General features: G+C 33.3%; 1 protein-coding gene across 1 annotated transcript; it reads left to right on the top strand.

Moving 5' to 3' along the window:
- The first annotated feature begins 4,237 nt into the window (after positions 1-4,237).
- On the top strand, positions 4,238-19,103 carry LOC136814128 (cilia- and flagella-associated protein 161-like). Its single transcript, XM_067070638.1, has 8 exons — positions 4,238-4,404; positions 12,974-13,063; positions 13,829-14,025; positions 14,344-14,428; positions 14,829-14,929; positions 16,524-16,581; positions 17,216-17,289; positions 18,937-19,103. The coding sequence occupies exons 1-8, from the start codon at positions 4,336-4,338 to the stop codon at positions 19,049-19,051; spliced, it is 789 nt and encodes a 262-aa protein (XP_066926739.1). The 5' UTR covers positions 4,238-4,335; the 3' UTR covers positions 19,052-19,103.
- Positions 19,104-19,369: the final 266 nt, after the last annotated feature.

Below are 19,369 nucleotides of genomic sequence, written 5' to 3'. Positions count from 1 at the left end.
ATTTTCTCACTTCTTACAAAAACTTTATCCCTGCCATGAGGGGATCTAGGTGGGTTCTTTCTCCCCCATAGATCTTTTTCTTGGGAAGTTGTTCTTCAAGTTTTTTTCAAGGTTGGCTCGGTTCAAATTTTTTCATCTATGGCTCAAAATTTAGCAGTAGTGGTGAAGAAGTAAAGCTCGAATCTCATTGGCTATCCAATTTTTCAAAAATCCAGGCTATTTAATTCCGTATTCTAATTCAAAGTTGATAAATTTCAGAATTCAAATCCGAATCTTGTGTTCTCCGTGTTCTTGTGTCCGCGATGGCAAAAATAAATTTTAAATAAAATGGTACTGAATCTTGTGTTCTTGTGTCCGATTTTATCAATTACAGAATTTCAAATCCAAATCTTGTGTTCTCTGTGTTCTTGTGTCCGATTTTATCAATTACAGAATTTCAAATCCAAATCTTGTGTTCTCTGTGTTCTTGTGTCCGATTTTATCAATTACAGAATTTCAAATCCAAATCTTGTGTTCTCTGTGTTCTTGTGTCCGATTTTATCAATTACAGAATTTCAAATCCAAATCTTGTGTTCTCTGTGTTCTTGTGTCCGATTTTATCAATTACAGAATTTCAAATCCAAATCTTGTGTTCTCTGTGTTCTTGTGTCCGATTTTATCAATTACAGAATTTCAAATCCAAATCTTGTGTTCTCTGTGTTCTTGTGTCCGATTTTATCAATTACAGAATTTCAAATCCAAATCTTGTGTTCTCTGTGTTCTTGTGTCCGATTTTATCAATTACAGAATTTCAAATCCAAATCTTGTGTTCTCTGTGTTCTTGTGTCCGATTTTATCAATTACAGAATTTCAAATCCAAATCTTGTGTTCTCTGTGTTCTTGTGTCCGACTTTATCAATTACAATTACAACCTCCACATTAAACAAGAAAGGAGGAACAAAAAAAAAGAAGCAAACTTCCTTCCGCCTACTTTTTTTCGAAATTCAAATATATTTTCCAATCTATGATTTGGTGCCTCACAGAAAATTTAAACATTACGTAATGTTATATTTGTAGACACTCGCCAGCTAAAAATGCTTACTTACTTGCTTGCTTACCTCTTCCACATCTGGATTTGATGAGTCCTGGGAAAAATGAAAAAGTCTACGCAGATAGAGACATATGATAATAGCTATTATAATAAATTTAAAAATGATTGAAATAAATTTTGAATAAAATACATAACCTTTGCCTTCTCTTCTTGCCTCTTTCGTTGTTTACTTAGTCCAGAAGCTGGAGCTCAACTACTTTTTGCCTTTAATAATTCTGATGCTGATGGGGGAAAAAGTAGGGACAAGCTGGAGTTTTTACAAGCTCTTATTTGATTTGGTTGGTCGTTAAGATGTAATAAAAGAATCTCATTACTTTTTCTAAAGAACGCGTCATCTCTATCACTTTACATGACCAATTAGTGAAGTATCTTGTAAAAACTCCAGCTCATCCCAAAAAGTAGAGTAAGCACCATCATTCATTCAAATCAGCAAAAAGCGAAGACATTACACATACTACGGAAAGGGGTCTGACCCCCCTTCTTGGCATCCCCTAACCTTTAAAAATGCTTATCCCCTAGGATTTTAGACAAAAATAAAAAATAGCTAACAAATAGATGTGAAATATCTTTAGAGATAAAGCAGAATAATTTAAACTTCGTCTAGACGGTAGTAATCAAACGTTTGATTGTGATCGAAGTAATCAATAATGGTCGTTAATAATCGAAGGTGGTCAGTGACCACCTATCAACTTTATTGGTGATTGAATACTCACTCAACTCCAGATTATGGCATTTCTTCGACCATTTTCAATTTGTTCAATAATTTCGATTACCTCTGATCATATTGAATACCTTCCATTCGAGTACCTTCGACTTTATCAAATATGTTTCCTGCAGTAGCAGCGCATCAAAATAATCTGAAACCAAGTTTATTTTGTCCAATTAAAACATACGATTTACGCCCGAAAACCACTTTCGTTTTCTCAGACCAATCAGAATGCGTGATTTGAGTTACTTGAGGAAACCCAGGGCGAAGACACACAAAATGGCGGGGAAAATGGCTGGGAAATAAGGGGGTCAATCTTATGGCGGGGCTTCTTTTGTGCTCTGGTTTTAGGTCAATTTTTTTGGTTTTTCTTAAAGATATACACGCTTTTTCTTTTATGAGAATAGTGTACTTTGGTTGAGGGTGAGCATTATTCTTATTTTTCTATTGTTCTAAACAATAGGCCTATTGTTTTAAACCCGAAATCTCACTCTGAAGATGACTGGCTTAACACATTTATCGAACCTAAATTTAGCAAACTTCTCTGTGGATTTCGGAGAGGTCACAGCACACAACATGCTATGTTACAAAAGCAAAGGGTTAAAATTGGATCCATTTTCAGCGAATAGCTCGAGATACTTTCAGGATTACCACAGGGTTCAACCTTAGGTCCTTTACTATTCAATATTTTTATTAATGATATAATTAAATTTGTAGAGCAATGCAACATTTGCAATTTTGCTGATGACAACATTATCGATAGCTGTGGGACCACTGAGAATGTCGTCTTGAAAAAATTGCAAAACAATTTAACTATTTTAATATCTTGGTTCGAATCCAACTATCTTGTTGCAAACCCAGGAAAATTCCAAATGATGCTGTTAGGAAAAAATATCAATAACTCTAATATTTCAATCAGATATAAGAATGTTATATACTATAAAAGTAAAAAATTCAGTTTTGCTACTAGGAATTATTTTTGATGAAAAACTGAATTTTAACCAACATGTAGACAAAATATATTCTACTGTAAGTAGGAATACTACAGCTCTTCAGAGGATAAGGAAATATTTGAATCCCGAAAAAGCCCTCACACTCTGTAACTCATACATCCTTTGTCATCTTAAATATTGCCCCCTCATTTGGATATTTTCCTCAAGAGCATCCAACGATGAAAAAAACAGAGTGCATAAACTGGCTTTGTGTGTGGTACATTCAAACTTTTCTTTAGACTATGGAGTTTTATTAAACCCCTCAAATACTGTAAAAATCCACATCCAAAATTTACAATATTTGATGGTGGAAGTTTTTAAATCAATCAAAGGTTTGAGTCCAAGAATCATGGCAGAAATTTATCAAATAAAACATACAAACTAAGATCCACAAAACTCTTAACTCTCCCTGAAGCTACTCGCTATACCTTCGAGGTATTTACGGTTTATCCTTTAGAGCATCTTTATTGTGGAACCAATAACCTAAGAAGTTGAAATTACATGACATTCAAACTCTAGCCAAATTTAAAAGCCCTGGTGGGGGTTCAGGGGGCGAAGCCCCAGAAAACCCTGACATTTTGATCTTCTCATGCCTAAAAGTTGCTCAAAATTTGTAGAAAAAGAGCTTGAATTGCTGGTACTTCAAACAAAGAAATGTATAAAGTTAAATGAATCATGACCATCATGAGCCATATTTTAGGAATCAATGGGATTAGGGATTAATGAATTAAAAGCGCTTTATATTCACACTCTACTGTACGTCGTTATATGATTGTCATCAAGGGAGGTCATCCGAAATGGGTGCATTTAAACCTGGCGTAATGAAATCGGGCGTTAGAATGGCAGTGCTCCTCTCTTCTTGAAAAGCTTTGACGCTAATATCTTACTTTATATCCCACACACTCCTTACGCCAGTCAGCCAAAAGTAATTACTGCCTCACTCCGAATAGACCTTTTTTTAAAGAGGCAGCCATATTGAATAATTATGTACTCCAGCATAAAAATAATGATACAGCCATGCATAATTACTGTATCGTGCATATTTTTAAAATTATGCACATGGCTGTATCATGGAGTACATAATTATTCTCTGCCTCTTTAAAAAAAGGTCACCCGACGCGACGGCAGATTTTCGGACTATCGTTTACTCAACTTAATGTATATATTACTATTCATCAAATATTCAAAAAAAATTATATTTGAAATTCAGTCGATTGGATCTTCAAAAATGGCAAAAACGTCAGAGAAAAAAGTACAATCACCTCAGTGTCATCTCATACAGTCAAAATTCCTCGCACATGCTATCTGCGCAGCTTGGGTACCATTTTGAAACATTCTAAATTATGACGTAATCTTTTATATCTTTCCTCGGCAACACAAATATCACCCTAACTGATTCAGCTGTAATTATTTTCCTGGTCTCAGTGAAGTAGGAAATATTGTAAACAAATAATGGCGGAAAAGCAGTGAGCTGCTAATTTTTTTTTTATTAATGAATTATTCTCAATTCAAAGAGTTACCAGTTTCAACGATAGAATAGATTAATAATGAGTGTTCGAACATACAATCCATCTGTTCGAGTTGGTAATTGGAATGAAGACCTATGTTTGGAGGAGGTGAGACAAGACCTTTATGACCCTTTATTTTATGTCCATTTGCATTTTCAATTTTGTTTTTTTTATCCAATCGAATCTGTCAATACAATAAAATGGCTCAGCCCTCTCTAACAAAATGTTAAATTTTCAACCATGGTCCTACATCAAATCACATATCAACTGGTTTGGGATATGTACCGTGTGAGTGGGTAACTTGCATCAGTGGAGGCTATAACATGCATAGCCAGATAGCCCTCTCAAATGAATGAATGACCTGCATGACACTTGGCTGGTAATTTAAATAGACTATATTCAGCTCCGCTTGCGCAGCTCTACTCTACCATTTTTGTTTTGATTAACGTTGTATTTTAATGACCAGACAGGTCATTCATTTGAGGGCTATGCATGTTAGCCTTCTTCACTGATGCAAGTTACCCACTCTCACGGTAAGGACCCTCCCGGCGCTCTGGAAACTTCTGGACACCAGAGTTTTCCCGGAGCAGCTAAAAAAGCACTATTTTTCTCTCCAGAATTTCCGTAGAAAGTGATTTTTAACACGTTCAAAAAAATTGTTTAAACATGGTCAATATGCAGATGTTTTAATAAAATACTTACTTACAGTCTTAATTGATTTGTCACATTAGAGTCAGTTCGCCAGTGTACGAACAGCCCCAGTGCACGAACGAGCGTCTTTGAACTTGAAAAAAACAACCAAAAACAAACTTCTATAAAACTTTCTTTGTGCAGCGGAATCCTCAAACTATTCCTTGCAATCTCTCCAAAAATTAAAATAAACGGAGCACTAGAACAACACCAAACCGATTTTGAACGAGGCCAAGTAAAAAAATCACGAAATTCGGGATTTTTGTAAATATGGCTGATTGCGAGAGAAAATGTTTTTTAGAAGAAAATTTGCGCAAGAAGAGTTCTGAAAATGACTTTCCTCTTTTAAAAACCTTTTATCTTCCATCACACAAAATTTCATTGAAACATGTTAGCTCATTGATTCAAAATCAATAGAAACATATCACCAGTAGTTGATATAAAAAAGGTTCCAATCCGCGAACGATCCGAACACCATATTCAAAATGAAGACATTGCAACGTCAAAACATTCGAAAGCGCTGGCGATCTCAATTAAAAAAGAAGACATTACATTGCCGCGCTTTTCGATGAGCAAAACTTGAAAAGGAAAACAAAAAAATGGACGACAAGAAAATATTTACAAAAATAAACAGGTTAGTGTAAAACATGAAAGTTCTTATAAAAAAGACGCTTTTTTAGTGAAAAAGCGCGTGGTTTTGAAAAGTTCAAATACCCCTGTATCATCTCGGAAGAAAGTTAAAGTATTACCTGCGAGCAGAGCTCTAATTTTTTCTTTCAAAAGATCGTTCGCGAACTGGTTCCTCGTTCGCGGACTGGGTTCGAATAGCGCTCGCTTTAACGACTTATTATTCCAAGGAGAAGCTTTCAAATAAAGTGAAGACAAACTAAAGAAGGACTTCAAGCTTGTTTACGAGATGGTCAAAAAGGATTTATGTAAAAACCAAAAGTAAGTGAGAAAAGTGAAAAATAAGTTTGCCGTTCGTGCACTGGGCACCCCCTCTATACAGGACATGTTCATTAAAAACGTCAAGTTTTGTGACACCTTAAAAAATGGTAAAAATCACTTTTTTGTTAATAAGTCATGATTTTGTGGGATCTAAGTAATGAAATTTTGTGGATAATTCCGTAACAATGTCTCTTAAAAGCTTGTTGTATGGTCAAAATATTGAGGTTTTCATTATATAACAAGATCTGGATAATAATATAACTTTTTTATCCACAGCAAGCAGGCAATAAAAATTTTGACTTTTTCAAAACCCAACCTATTCTATACTGAAGAATAAGATGTTGCCTAGCAACTGTTGTTATTCGCAAGAGATTACACAAAGGGTTAAAAACTATATATTGGATAATGAAGTAACACATGTGTTAAATAGGTGAATGTTGATAAAATAAGTTATGAACATTAGACAGGCAGCTGACGACATCTAAAATCTGGACGACTTCCAGACAAACGTAGAGTTGATTTTTCTTGTTCCCATATATCTACTGATCCTAAAAATTTTACTCGGCGTTCGAAAATTTATTTAACGGACATGTCCGGTAGTAATTTGTCAAATGATGACGTCACCACCAAAAGTGAAAATTTGATTTCAGCATATAATAATGATATATATACCATTCGACGCATTTTTCGCTCTAGATTCTAAATCACATCAGTCTCAATAGGTAAAAATTTAGATTTCAAAAGTTATGACTTAAATTTGACATGTGATTTTGGTCAATCATGACCTTCTCACCCCCTAAAAATGTCAAATTTCAATGTCATCAAATCGAAAAACAATTTACACCATTCGAAAGCTCGGCAAAAACTATATAGAAGACAATAAAACGGGTATATTTGATTTCTCAGCCTAACTCGAGAAAATTGAGATCGTAATTCCTTATAAAATGAGGCATTTTTTCAAAAATGACGTCATAGAAGAGCTAGGGACCTCAATAACTTTTCATATTCAATTTTTTACTTATTAAAATTGATGTGATTTGAAATCTACATCAAAAAACGCTTCGAATCGTATGTAAAACTTTGAAATTTTGCAGTATCAATTTTTCACTTTTGCTTGTGACGTCATCAATTTATAAATTATTCTCGGACACGTCCGGTAAAAATTTTTCTGACTCTCTAAACTATAAAGATTTCTAAATAAGTACTCAATATTTGTCCCTCGAATTTTCACTGATTCACTTTTTTTGATGTCATCAGCTGCCTGTCTACATTACTAAGAGCTAAAAATTGAATATAGTACAACCATTATCATCAATTTAATGTTAAATTCTCTGTTTTGATCAGAAATTCATTATTTCACGCTCTATGGATAATATTGTAACAAAGTACAATATGTGACCACGCAAGGATATAGGCATCTATATTTTACTTTATTGCATTGGTTTTAAAGCAATGGAGTAAAGAAATATCAGTCAGCTTATGTAAGTATACTTCATCCTTAGTTAATAGACAGTACTTGGATAACTTGTAACAAGTAGCAGTGCTCTTAACACAGCCTTAAAATCGAAAATAACTCTTTATTGAACTTATTAAAGATATATTATATGAAACTATATATGGCATATAGTAGAAACTCCATAATATTTTATCCACTCTAAGGTCTATATTTTATAGTTATTTTCTCATTTTGGATAATCATCGAATCATAAAGACCGAGAAATCAGAAAAAATCAGTGTTTCTAAAATTTTGTTACAAATTATCCATTTATTGTCAATTATATCAATTCCAAGGTCTTGTCTATAGTTTGTATTAAAACTTATAACTCATCACCTGTCCTGAGACAAGGTATCAGGTTTAAATATGAAGTAATAAACATATTAATAGATTTTGATGTTCGCCATCAATTAATAGGCCCTTTGGAAGGATCTTGAAAATGACCTTGTTTTGATGTTACAATGTTATCCAAGACAATGAAGTATACTTGAAATAAACATTAGAAACCATACACTTGTTTTAATGATGAAAAATTGGTATCCTTATTTTAACAACATGTATGACATTTATTGCCAAAAAATGGATAACTTAACCCTCTGTCTTCAAGCTTTGACCCATGTTACAGCGTTATCCGGTAGCTCTTGTAACAATATTTCTTGACAATTATATGGCCGAAAACCCCTTAAAAAAATTGATTGCAAAAGGTTCCAGTACCCCATGTCAAAGGAATATTAAGTTCTGGGTACCATTATCCAAAAATTTGAAAAATTTAGATGTTACATCATTATCCAAAGCTTGGCAAGCTTCTTTCAATCGTTACCTGACTTAGGTAAAGAGTATAGAAAAACTGTCACAAGATTATCCACCTCCTGTCTATCTACTTAACCATCATTTAGGTTGATTTTCCATATCATATAGTTATTAAAAAGTTATGGATAATTTTATAACATGACTTAAAAATGTCACAAAAACCTTGAAAATTTGACGTTTTTAATGAACATATATACAATGTCCTATACAGTATTACGAAAGCATCACTGGTCAAAATATCGAAAAAATTAAAAAGCATGAGGCTTCATTTTACTACCATGCTCCGGAACACGATTTTGGACGATTGGTCTGCTCCGGAGCGCTTCGGAGCAAGATATCTTCTGCGATATAACTACGATATAGCGCTCGCGCTGTGTTAATCATGTCCTTCCGTTGTTCCGGAGCACAAAAAAAACGGCACTTTTTGCTCCGAACGTTTCCTCCAGAGCACCAGGAGAATCCTAATATATACCATCATTAAGTTTATGTATGTAGCCTAGGTATCCAGACTCAAAATTTCAGACAAAAACTCTTATCTTGCATAATAGTTGTTGGGGTGATATTGCTATTTGACTTCAGTTCCGCATATTATATTTCTCCAGCCGTTTGGTTCATAAATTATCTGCTACGTACCGTGAGTGGTCCTAAATCCAACAGCCCTGCCTAAATCTGATGGGGTCTTTCAAAGATACAAACTAAAATAAAAACAAACCTTACGCTGTGACACAATGAAGATACCAAAGTGTCAACTAAACTGAGAGATTTGATACACTGAACCAATTGAACCAAAACATTAATTGCTTCTTATAATACAAAACATAATTTTTTATTACAAAATTGTTAAGGTTTTTAACACGAGCAACGGATTCAGAATAATAGAGGTAATTATTTTTACAACTCACACTTTTTTATCACATTAATTGACATCTTGACATTTTAGTTATCTTGTTAGATGTTTTGTTTCGAGAGTTTAGTTTATTGTTCAACTTGGAGAGGGAATGTTTCCAGTCTGGAAAGGAGGGGAATGTTACGCCGGAGCTGCACCAACTTAACTGGGAAAAGTTGGAGGCAGCAGATCTCAAAGCTCAAATCTACCCCAGAGATATATGGCGCACAAGCCGCAATTTCCAGACTGGGAATGTTTGTAAACATAGAATTTTTTTTCATAGCAGTTATTTGGGGGGTCGGATTTAGGCAGGGCTGTCGGATTTAGGACCACTCACGGTATTACAAAAATAAAACCCTAATTCTAATACTTTATAGGACGTTGCACAGGATCAGGAAGAATCTTAGTGTTATCGCTTGCTAAAATAGTCTGAGAAATCCTCTTAATTGCACGCTTGACTCCCAAGGCTGTAAGCCCGCAATTAGATTGTTAAAATTTATACTGGTGTGCAATTGTATGCTTATGATCCGCCCTGGTTGAGATTGCTTGAGCAGATTAGAGGGTTCAGATTTTTCTGGTGAATACTTCTGGTGATTTGTCAGGTGAATACATGGTCAAACGGGCAAAACTTTTTAACCCAATCATTTTCTACAATAAATTTTGAGTAAGATAGTCCAAGGCTTTCCAGTTTCAACGAAGCGATCGGATACAAATAAAGTTTTTTTAAATGAATGATAGACTAGTTGAGGATGTAGCACCCATTCAATTATTGATAAGCATGTAATTGCACAAATATTGGTTTTGAGATAAATTTATCTTTACATTAATTTTAACCAGTCTGGAACCATAACTGTGAAGAAAATTTTTGGTAAAAACAAATTAAAACGACTTTGATGAAGATTTTAAACCCTTTCAACACTTAAGTTCTAAAACTCATGTGTTTACTGGACATGTTCATAAAACATAGGGCGAAAGTTTACACTTTGCACCATAGATTTTTAATTTGTTACTGATTTATCTCTCATTCTTTTCAAGACAAAAGACTTTGGTTTTTCAATTGTAAATAGATGATATTTTGTAACTGTCCAGGTTAGATTTCTAAATAATAAGCGAGGCTTAAGATATTAGCTCCCAAAGTCAGGCAAGAAAAATGATAAAAATGTAACAACTGGAAATTTTCCCAAAATGATAAATACATAATATCTCTGGAAGTAATGCATATTTTACTATGAAACTTTCACAGATGATAAAAATGTAACTCAGGAGTGTTTCTAGCTTTTCAAAACTGCTGAAAATGGTTTTATGATAAAACTGTAACAGTTTGAAATTTTAATTTTGTACATTTTTATCACTAATTTCAAGGAAATGGTTTGGGTCTACTGATTGCAATAAGTTTAAATTGCAAGTCAAATCATCGATAAAACTGAAACATTGGTTTATTTTCCAATAATCAAATAAATTCCTGATAAATAAGTAACAGTTACTTTTGATCCCATATCTTTTCAGGAAGGGTGTTACATTACTTGCCTAAAGCTACTGCCACATTACCAATGCTTCAAAATTATCTTTGTTTTTACAGAATTGTAAATAATCCATTAGAACCTTAATAATTGATAATTTAGTAACAAAGTTACAATTTTATCATTTTCCTTGTTTGAGGAGTATATTTTTGAAATTTTTTGATGCAGTCCTTTTTGTTACATCATTATCGTCATTTTCACCAATTTTCAGCAAGATTACTGCAATACTTACCAAGTTATTGATAAAAATGTTAAAAAGCCATTTTTCAATGTGTAAACTTTCGCCCTATGTTTTATGAACATGTCCTACTTACTACACTTACTAACAAATAATATTCATAATCATACAAAAGGTGATTGCTATAATTGAAAATTGTAAGTCAAGTTTTAATGTTTTCTTATTATAACGTTTGATCTAACAAACCAAATTTAATATCTTTCTTCTTTCAAACTAAAATGTGAAAAGAACTAATGCTTTTGAAATTCTTAGAATCTCTAGAAAAAGAGAAACTTTTTTATGGTGCGCTCTATTTAGATAAAAATAATCTTAAATATAATTCCATAAATATAGGTTTCAAATTAAAAATTTAGGTTGGATGCTTAAAATATAGTGATCAGTTTAATTACAGTAGTATAATTCATGATATTCATGACATTATGTTTTCTACGGAAATTCCCCCGCTTTTTGCCAGTGGTGGCAAATTTTATACAATTTTTGTCTATAGTTTAAATTTGCCACTACTGGCTAAAACTGGGATATTTCCGTAGAAAACATTAAGTCATGAATATCATGAATATAAATGAAAGTATGAAAAATATCTTAGTGGATCTTTTAACCTGTGTCAGAAAAAAAACAGAAAGAAAGTTGATCATTCCTATGACGCTCTAAAAAGGATTTTTAATACCAACTTTATTTTCGATACCAACTTTTTTTTTCAATGCCAACTTTTTTCTTAATACCAACTTTTTTTTTTGCTACCAATATTTTTAACGAGGCCCAGAATTGTTGAGCTAGAAAACTTTGAGTTAACAATTTTTGAGTTAGGAATTTTTGAGTTAGCTATAATTATGACTTATAATGCCCTCAACTGTAACTTGATCATTTTCATAAAAAGATCTTCGAGTTAAAATTAACTCGGGTTTTTTTTCACAAGTAAGTTTTAGAGTTAGCTTTCTCAGAATTTTTCATAGAAAAAAGATTTTCTTATTAAATAAATCCTTACTTAAAAATCCCCTTCAGTTTTTTTTTACACACGTCATAGTGTGCACCCCCCCCCCCAGAATAGTGGGGGGGGGGGGTTTTGTTGATTTGGGTCGAAAATTTTCAGGTGGGATTTGGGGTTTTCCAGGTTTTAGGTGGGAGAAACAAGTTAAGGTGGGAGTTAATTTCTTTAGGTGGGACTTTGGGTGTTTTGGAAAAAGTTAAAGTAAAATTTCTTATTTTCAGATTCTATGATATATTTTCTTTATATATTTCATAAATAATTTTTTACCATGCTAAACCTTTCTTTTTATTATTACAGGTCATTTGATGTGTGAATAAATATCTTTAAGAATGATTTTTTTTACTTTTGCTTACCTTATTACACTTATATAACTAGTCAAGTAAAAGTACGCGGTTAAAATGAGTGCGAGAATTTATTAACGCGAAAGGCAGGGTTTTCGAAAATAACCACGGCTCGAATTTTGTTTAAACATTTGTAATTAACGCGAGGTAAGCAATTCGCATTAATAACATGAGTAGTGTGTAATAAGGTATTTTGAGAAGCACCAAAATGTAAGAAATGGAACTATACATATACGAATAATTACCACAGTAAAATAATGATAAAAACTAGACTTACATAATGTGAACAATACGCAAGAAATATTCTTGCTCTTATTTTTAACAATCATAATCGTGTATTGACGAACAATATATTGCATCTTCATATTAAGGTAAAGAAATTTTGTTTTGTTCCTCGAATTAGTATATTTTTTTTATTTTTAGCTGGGATCTGGGAGTCTGGGCTGAAGGTGGGAATTTTAGGATAAGGTGGGACCTGAATTTTCAGGTGGGACCTGGAACCCCCTTGCACACTATGCACGTTTGTTTTATAAGAATAGTCCCTATAAGAATATCAGGGTGGAAAATCGATGTAATATTAAGAATAATCCAAAATAAATCTTATGATACCTTGAGGGTGACATTTTGTAATATTACAAAAATACTCTCTGTAATTCGAATATTTCTCTAATTCGAAGAAGAAAAAAAAGTTGGTATTAAAAACCCTCTTGGCACGCCATACATTTTCTTTAACATGATTTTAATTCTCTTCATTTTTTTAGGATCTTTTGAAAGACTTTCTAGAGAAAAAGGAGAATGGAGAATTGATGATACACAAAACAAAGAATTTATCTTCTAAACTTTTGCAACCAGTAAGTTTTTTCAGTTTATTATGTCCGTAGTAGATGTCCCACAATTTAAATGTGTAGAGGAGGATAATGTTCAATTTTCTTTCAATAAGGCTGGACTTAAAAAAATGTTGGTTTGCCGTCACCCGATCCTAGGTTTTGGAGGTCGGTCTGTCGGTCGATCGGTCGGAAAAAGATTTTATTTTGAGGATTTATGAAAGTTTAGCTTACATTTGGATAATATTGTTTATTGATATTGAAATGAAATCGAAGAGCTAGAAGGTAATTTACGATTTTTATTAGCTTCAAATTGGACGAAACATACAAAATAGACGTTCTGATTTGAAAAAAAAAAAAATCTTCTTTAAAATTGACAATAATTTTTATTGGGTCGGCAGGTTTCGAGTTAGGGTCAGTCGGATGACGACAAACCAACATTTTTTTAATTGCAGCCTAAAATGTAATTATTTTTTTTGTTTGTTTGAACTTCATTCTTGATTATAGTCTCTGGATTTTATATCAATTTTTAATTTCTCATCATACTCTCATCTCAATATTGCTTCATGTGTTTGAAATGTTTTTTTGTAGAGAAGCCACTTAGAACACACATCCTTCAAAACAAAGCGATATTTAATGTAATGATATTTTAAGTAAATGATTTTAATTTTTGGCTATGGCCAATATTCACCATATCCCTTTTGTAAAGCATTGTGAAGCTATTGAATTTTCAGGGACAGTAAGTTATAATACTTCAAGGTAGGCCTTGACCTCTTAACTTCTTCTACTCAGGTACAATTAACTGAGCACGAAGATGGAAAAATTCGATTTGGAGATCAGATATGTTTATTCAATTTATCATTACAAGAAAATTTGGCAATCAACATGGCAGACAGCCATTTATTTGAAGCTGAACAAGTACAACCTTGTGGTGTTTCATCTTCGGCTATTTTACAACCATGCAATAGGAATGTGTTTGTTGTGACAAGGTAAAATTTTCGATAAAAATAATTTATCCAGTTTCCTTAATTAAATTTTGAACTTAATGCAATTTATTACACAGACCAATGTTTAACCGTTCTAATACACAATGATATTATGGAAAACGATATTATATCTAGAATTATGGTTTGAACTAGATTAAACTTAGGAGAACTTGTTACAAAAATATTTTATTGGCTCTATTATATAATATGCAAGACTTGTTTTAGGTTTGATTGTTTAATCTGAAAAACAGATAAAAATGTCCAGATCTTAAAATGAAGAGAGTTGTAATTTAGAAAAAGCTTCTCTTTTCCTTTTCACAGTATTGATGGCAATAACCAAGATGGTGATCATTTGAATTATGGCCAAAAGTTTTTAATCTCAACTCTAACTGGATTTGGAGGTTCTGTAAGTTTCTTGTCATTATTCATCTCTTTAATGCTACAGATTCTTTAGAAATTTTCACTGACGAGAGATTATCACAGCAAAAGATATATCATACTATAAAGACAATGATTTTAGGCAAAAAAACTTTGAGAGGTACACGCTTTTTTTTATAAGAATGGTGTTTTTCCATTTTTCATCATGGATATTCTTAACTTTTTTGGGGAACATCATCCTAAAAATATTCTTAAGATATTCTTAAGTTAGGATCCAAACTCAACCTAGATATGAAGCAAGAGATGGCATTGTTAATGTTTTGAGCCTTATTAGGGAATGTGGCAATTTACAGTTTAAATTGGAAATCCAGGTAATTCATATTCCATTCAAATGAACAAACACTATAAATTATTTACTTCTTTTTCAGTTGAAACTTACAAGTGACACAGCAACTTTTATGAAAAATGCAAAAAAATCTCGTCTTCAAGAAGTTTGTTTGACTACAGACTACTCCTACCTCTCACAATGGTAAGATCAACTCTAGGCTACGTCATATCTTTCTTCGTTTCGAGCGTAAAGGCCGGTCTCCACTTGCGCGCGCTTCAATCGCACTTTTTGGGCTTCAATCCTTTGCTTGGGAAAAAGATAACGTCATAAAAATGAAGCGCGCTGGAAAGAAAAGTTGAACACATTTCAACTTTTTTCAACCGTTACGTCAGATCGCGCCAATGGAGTTGCTTCATTTTTCTTTTGACCAATAGCGTGGAAGCTTTGCTTGAAAAAGTGCGATTGAAGCGCGCGCAAGTGGAGACCGGCCTTAAAACTCATACTCTTCGGGATATGAGCACTGCTCTTGTTTTGAATATTCAAACTCTTCGGATACATCGCATGCGCAGTGAGGTTTTAATGAAACAATAAAGAGTTTCGAACTCTAAGCCAATCAGCTGTGTTTTAAACATTCTTTTATTTGAAATCTCTATTGATAAACATCTTTTGTGAAAGTTGTCTATTTATGTTTTAAACCTATTGATAAGCAATTCCCGGTGGGGGTTACTAGTGGTCGCCTATAGCAGTGCCTATAGACCAAGAGTAAGGTCTAAAAGCCTGGATCTGTATATTGTGTAGACTAGATCAACTCGCACAAAATTAGCGTTTGCATTCCTCCCCTTTTGTTTGCAGCAGAAAGTTTTTATAATACTAGTCATGATATATCGCCTGAAGTCTTGCTCTTTTTGCTAGGGACGGTGCCCTTATAACTGTGTTTTTCATCAAATTGTATATGCTTTTAAGGATTCCAAGTAATGTAATACAGTAACGATGAAAATTTCTTAACAGATATTGTTAAAGTGATTCTTAGCAAAATAACCCCTCGGTATATTTAAAAAGGGCTAATTCTTATACTTGGAGAAGACACATAGCATATTCTGATTGAGGAAAAAATGGGTTTATCTTCGGACTTTATTATCCTTTTCAGAGAAATTCCTCCGAATTCAGACTTCTTTAAAGGACTGATTCCCAATGTAAAGGTTCATATCATATAATTATATTGGGTAAAGCAAGGTTTTATAATATAACAATAGCGTTCAGTTTGAGGTCGTTGTTGTTATTTTCTGCCCGCGCAGTTTGATTATTAGCCCGAGAGTGTCATAAATGGCACTAGAGGGCTAATAATCAAACTGCAAGGGCAGAATTAATGACAACAACGAACGAAAACTTAACGCTATTACTATTATTATCCATATCAGACATTCAAACAATGTTTTTTTCTAGCGTCACCCAAGTCTTTTCGCTTCAATGGAATGACTTTAACAAGTTTTGAGTACCCTTGCGAGCGGGCCGCAAATGACCAAAAAGTGTTTTTTTCTGACGTTAGTTTAATCTTTTCGCTTCAATGCAACGACTTCGATAAAGTTCCGAGCGGGCTGCAAATGACGTTATCGCCCTATAACCAGGGCGGTTAATGATATTTCAGCCCTCTGAAGCGCGACGCCTTAGTTTTCTCAGCGCGGGTATGACTATTTGAGTCATAGAACCATTCAATAGCGCCCGCCGTTCGAATCTTTAATGGCTTACTTAATGACCGTTATATGGATAATAATCGGATTTTATTTATGTTTTTTAGGGAGATTCTTCACTACGATCCACAGCAACGTTTGGAGACTGAAGGAACACCTGTCTCTGTAAGATCACTTTCTTCATTTTTTATACACGTCTACCAGCCCTTACACTATTCATGATATGCACCATTACGATGTCTTCTACGGACCCAACAGTTGATTGGTTGCAAGTGACGTATTGACTGATTTTAAGTCACTTACAACCAATCAGCTATTGGGTCTGTGATGTAATGTCAGACATTGCAATGGTGCATCATGAATAAAAGAACTGGGTTTGACTTTAACATGATTGAATGACGTCAAGTTTCTATATTTTAAGTTTGTTAAAGCAAAGAAAAATTTGACGTCATTCCACCTTAGTAAACTAGAACCCAACCCAATAAAGCTATCTGGGGTAAGGGTTTTCGAGAGCACGCCTTTATATAAAAGAACCACTTCCCTAGTGTGTATGTCCCAAAATTTTGTGGCAGCTTGGAGACTTCAAAAATAGTCGAATGTGGCTGAAATTTGGCACACTTGTTTCTTGGGTGAATATCTGCGGACGAGTTTTCATTTTCCGAAATTTGATTTTGGGGCTTGGGCACCAGCTTATGAGTTTTTGCTTGTTTTGCTATGATTGAATAATTTGAAACTACTGAAGTTGAACCCAGCACCTTGCGCATGTTTGACTATATCTAAGCTCTCTATATTATTTCAGGCTAATCAAAAAGTGATGATCAACCATTGTAAAACAAACCAACGATTGTGCGCTCTTCCAGAATTTGGATTTAGGTATGTTTTCCAAGTTTTCTTTGTATTGTATGATTTTTTTGTTTCTAGACTAGGGCTCAGACAATCCCTGGAAAACCTCTAAACAGAAGTGATTTATGAAAAAGCAGTCTGAGTCTTCACTTCGACTGCGGCCGCAGACTTATACTCACTAACTTATAAGAGATGTTTGTGCAAATTTCCTGGTCAAGAATTATTCTTTTTAGAGGAAAATAGCAAGTGAATGCCAAAAGTTTATACATCAAAAAGGCTGGCAAGCCAATATAAAGTAATGAGGTCATCTTTCTCATTATATTATCATTATTTATTTACACCCACACGACCTGCAAAACGTGATATGATGAGGAGGAAGGGCGGAGGGCGGAAAAGAATATCATTATCTTCGCTTAAATTAGTTGAAAGAGAAATCTCGTCGGATTTCTGTGTTGGAGGAGATTAGATAATTAAAGTTATCAGTTTTTCAATGTGAATTATCTCGTACTCAGCCCTGTGAATACAAGTCGGCGTTTGGTATGTCTGACATGAAAGCTAATCTGAAATGGGCAAAACCGTACTACCTTCTTTTTTTTCTAACCTGGCTGTCTCTTTGTAATTGGATATGTTTAGTTTTATCCATATACATAACAAGTTTTTGTTTTGTCACAGTGCTAGTGCGACTGTAGTGCAGTGGTAGAGTATGCGGCTACTTTGCTTGAATAAAAAGTTACTTCCCTTTAAAGTAGACCAAAAACGGCAAAAGTGACCAACTTCACAGTGCTGTAACTTTTTATCTAAGAAAGATACGAAATATCTGAATACAGATTTGAAATCAGCTAGATACAAGTATTAAACATTTTATGTCATTTTTGAAACAGTAGAAAAAATCTTCATTTTTCAAGTTTTTGAAAATCTTCATCATTAGATTATCCCCTGTGGAAATATCTTTCCAACGGTATATAACTTTCTAACATAACATGAATGTGTGCTGAGAAAATGTTTAAAAACTAAAGTGTCCACATACTTTTGAGACAGGCTTTAATTAAGTGCATGTTCAATTTTATCCATATTGTTTTTGCTTTGTCATGGTGCTAGAAGCTCTCTCAAAATCGTAAAAAAGTGAACTCAGAGGTTTGGGAACGAGTTTCAAACTTTGATCTGTAGATTTTCCATTTTTATTCTTGTTATTATTTAGTTTCCTTCTTTGTTTTTTTTACGATAAGATAATAAAAAGTTTTTACCTGTTTACGGTTGCTGTTTTAGTAAGTCATTTGATAATCAGGTCTTCCGCCTTTATTCAGATAATTACTTTATTGTTTTAATGACAGGTTATTAGTAATTTTTTTATTTGAAATTTTAAATCGTTCTTTTTTTCCCGGGTAATGGAACTACAAGTGTATAATTAAGTACACGTTTTTATTTATAAGAACAAACTATACAAGAACATAAGGCTTCGATGACTGAAATATTAAGAAAAAGTTAAGAACAATTTAAGCATTTGTGGACTCTAAAACCAGCTAAAACACCCGATTTCTTAGAAAATTGCAGAAAAATCATGACAGAGTAGTGAAAATGAGAACATTTTAAGAACATTTTTAAAACTTAAGAACATCTGAAGACTTCAAAAATTGGAAACTTGCAGTTGTTACATAAAAAATATCTTTCTTTTTTCAGAACTTCATTCGGACGCGAGCATGAAGTAGTCGCACACACCTTTCTCGATTCTCATAAGGCTGAAAAACCACAAAATCATTTCGCCCTTATCGCGTACAATAATAAAGATGAGTAAGCTAGTCTAGGACAAGTTTTACTTTCTATGCTATATTATTTTGGTTAAAATGATAATTATATTTTATTTTTTATGTTAAATTATTTTTTTGTCAAAGTTGTAAATATTAAATATTGATTGATTTTGGGAATAGCTTGATTAACTTTTAATAATTTTTGTCTCCTTAATTCTATACCTATTAGGTTTGGTTCAAGGACTACACTGGTTTAAGTTTAAACGCGTTCTTTTTTTTGATTTTGCCAATAAAAATTAATTAAGGTTATGCCTAAACTAGGGTTACACCATCACCTTTCGATAAATGATTTAATCTGAAAATAA

This window comes from Clytia hemisphaerica, unplaced genomic scaffold (genome assembly GCF_902728285.1).
Source record: "Clytia hemisphaerica strain Z4C2 unplaced genomic scaffold, Clytia hemisphaerica genome assembly, whole genome shotgun sequence".
Lineage (NCBI taxonomy): Eukaryota > Metazoa > Cnidaria > Hydrozoa > Leptothecata > Clytiidae > Clytia > Clytia hemisphaerica.
This window is presented reverse-complemented; position numbering and strand designations above follow the sequence as displayed.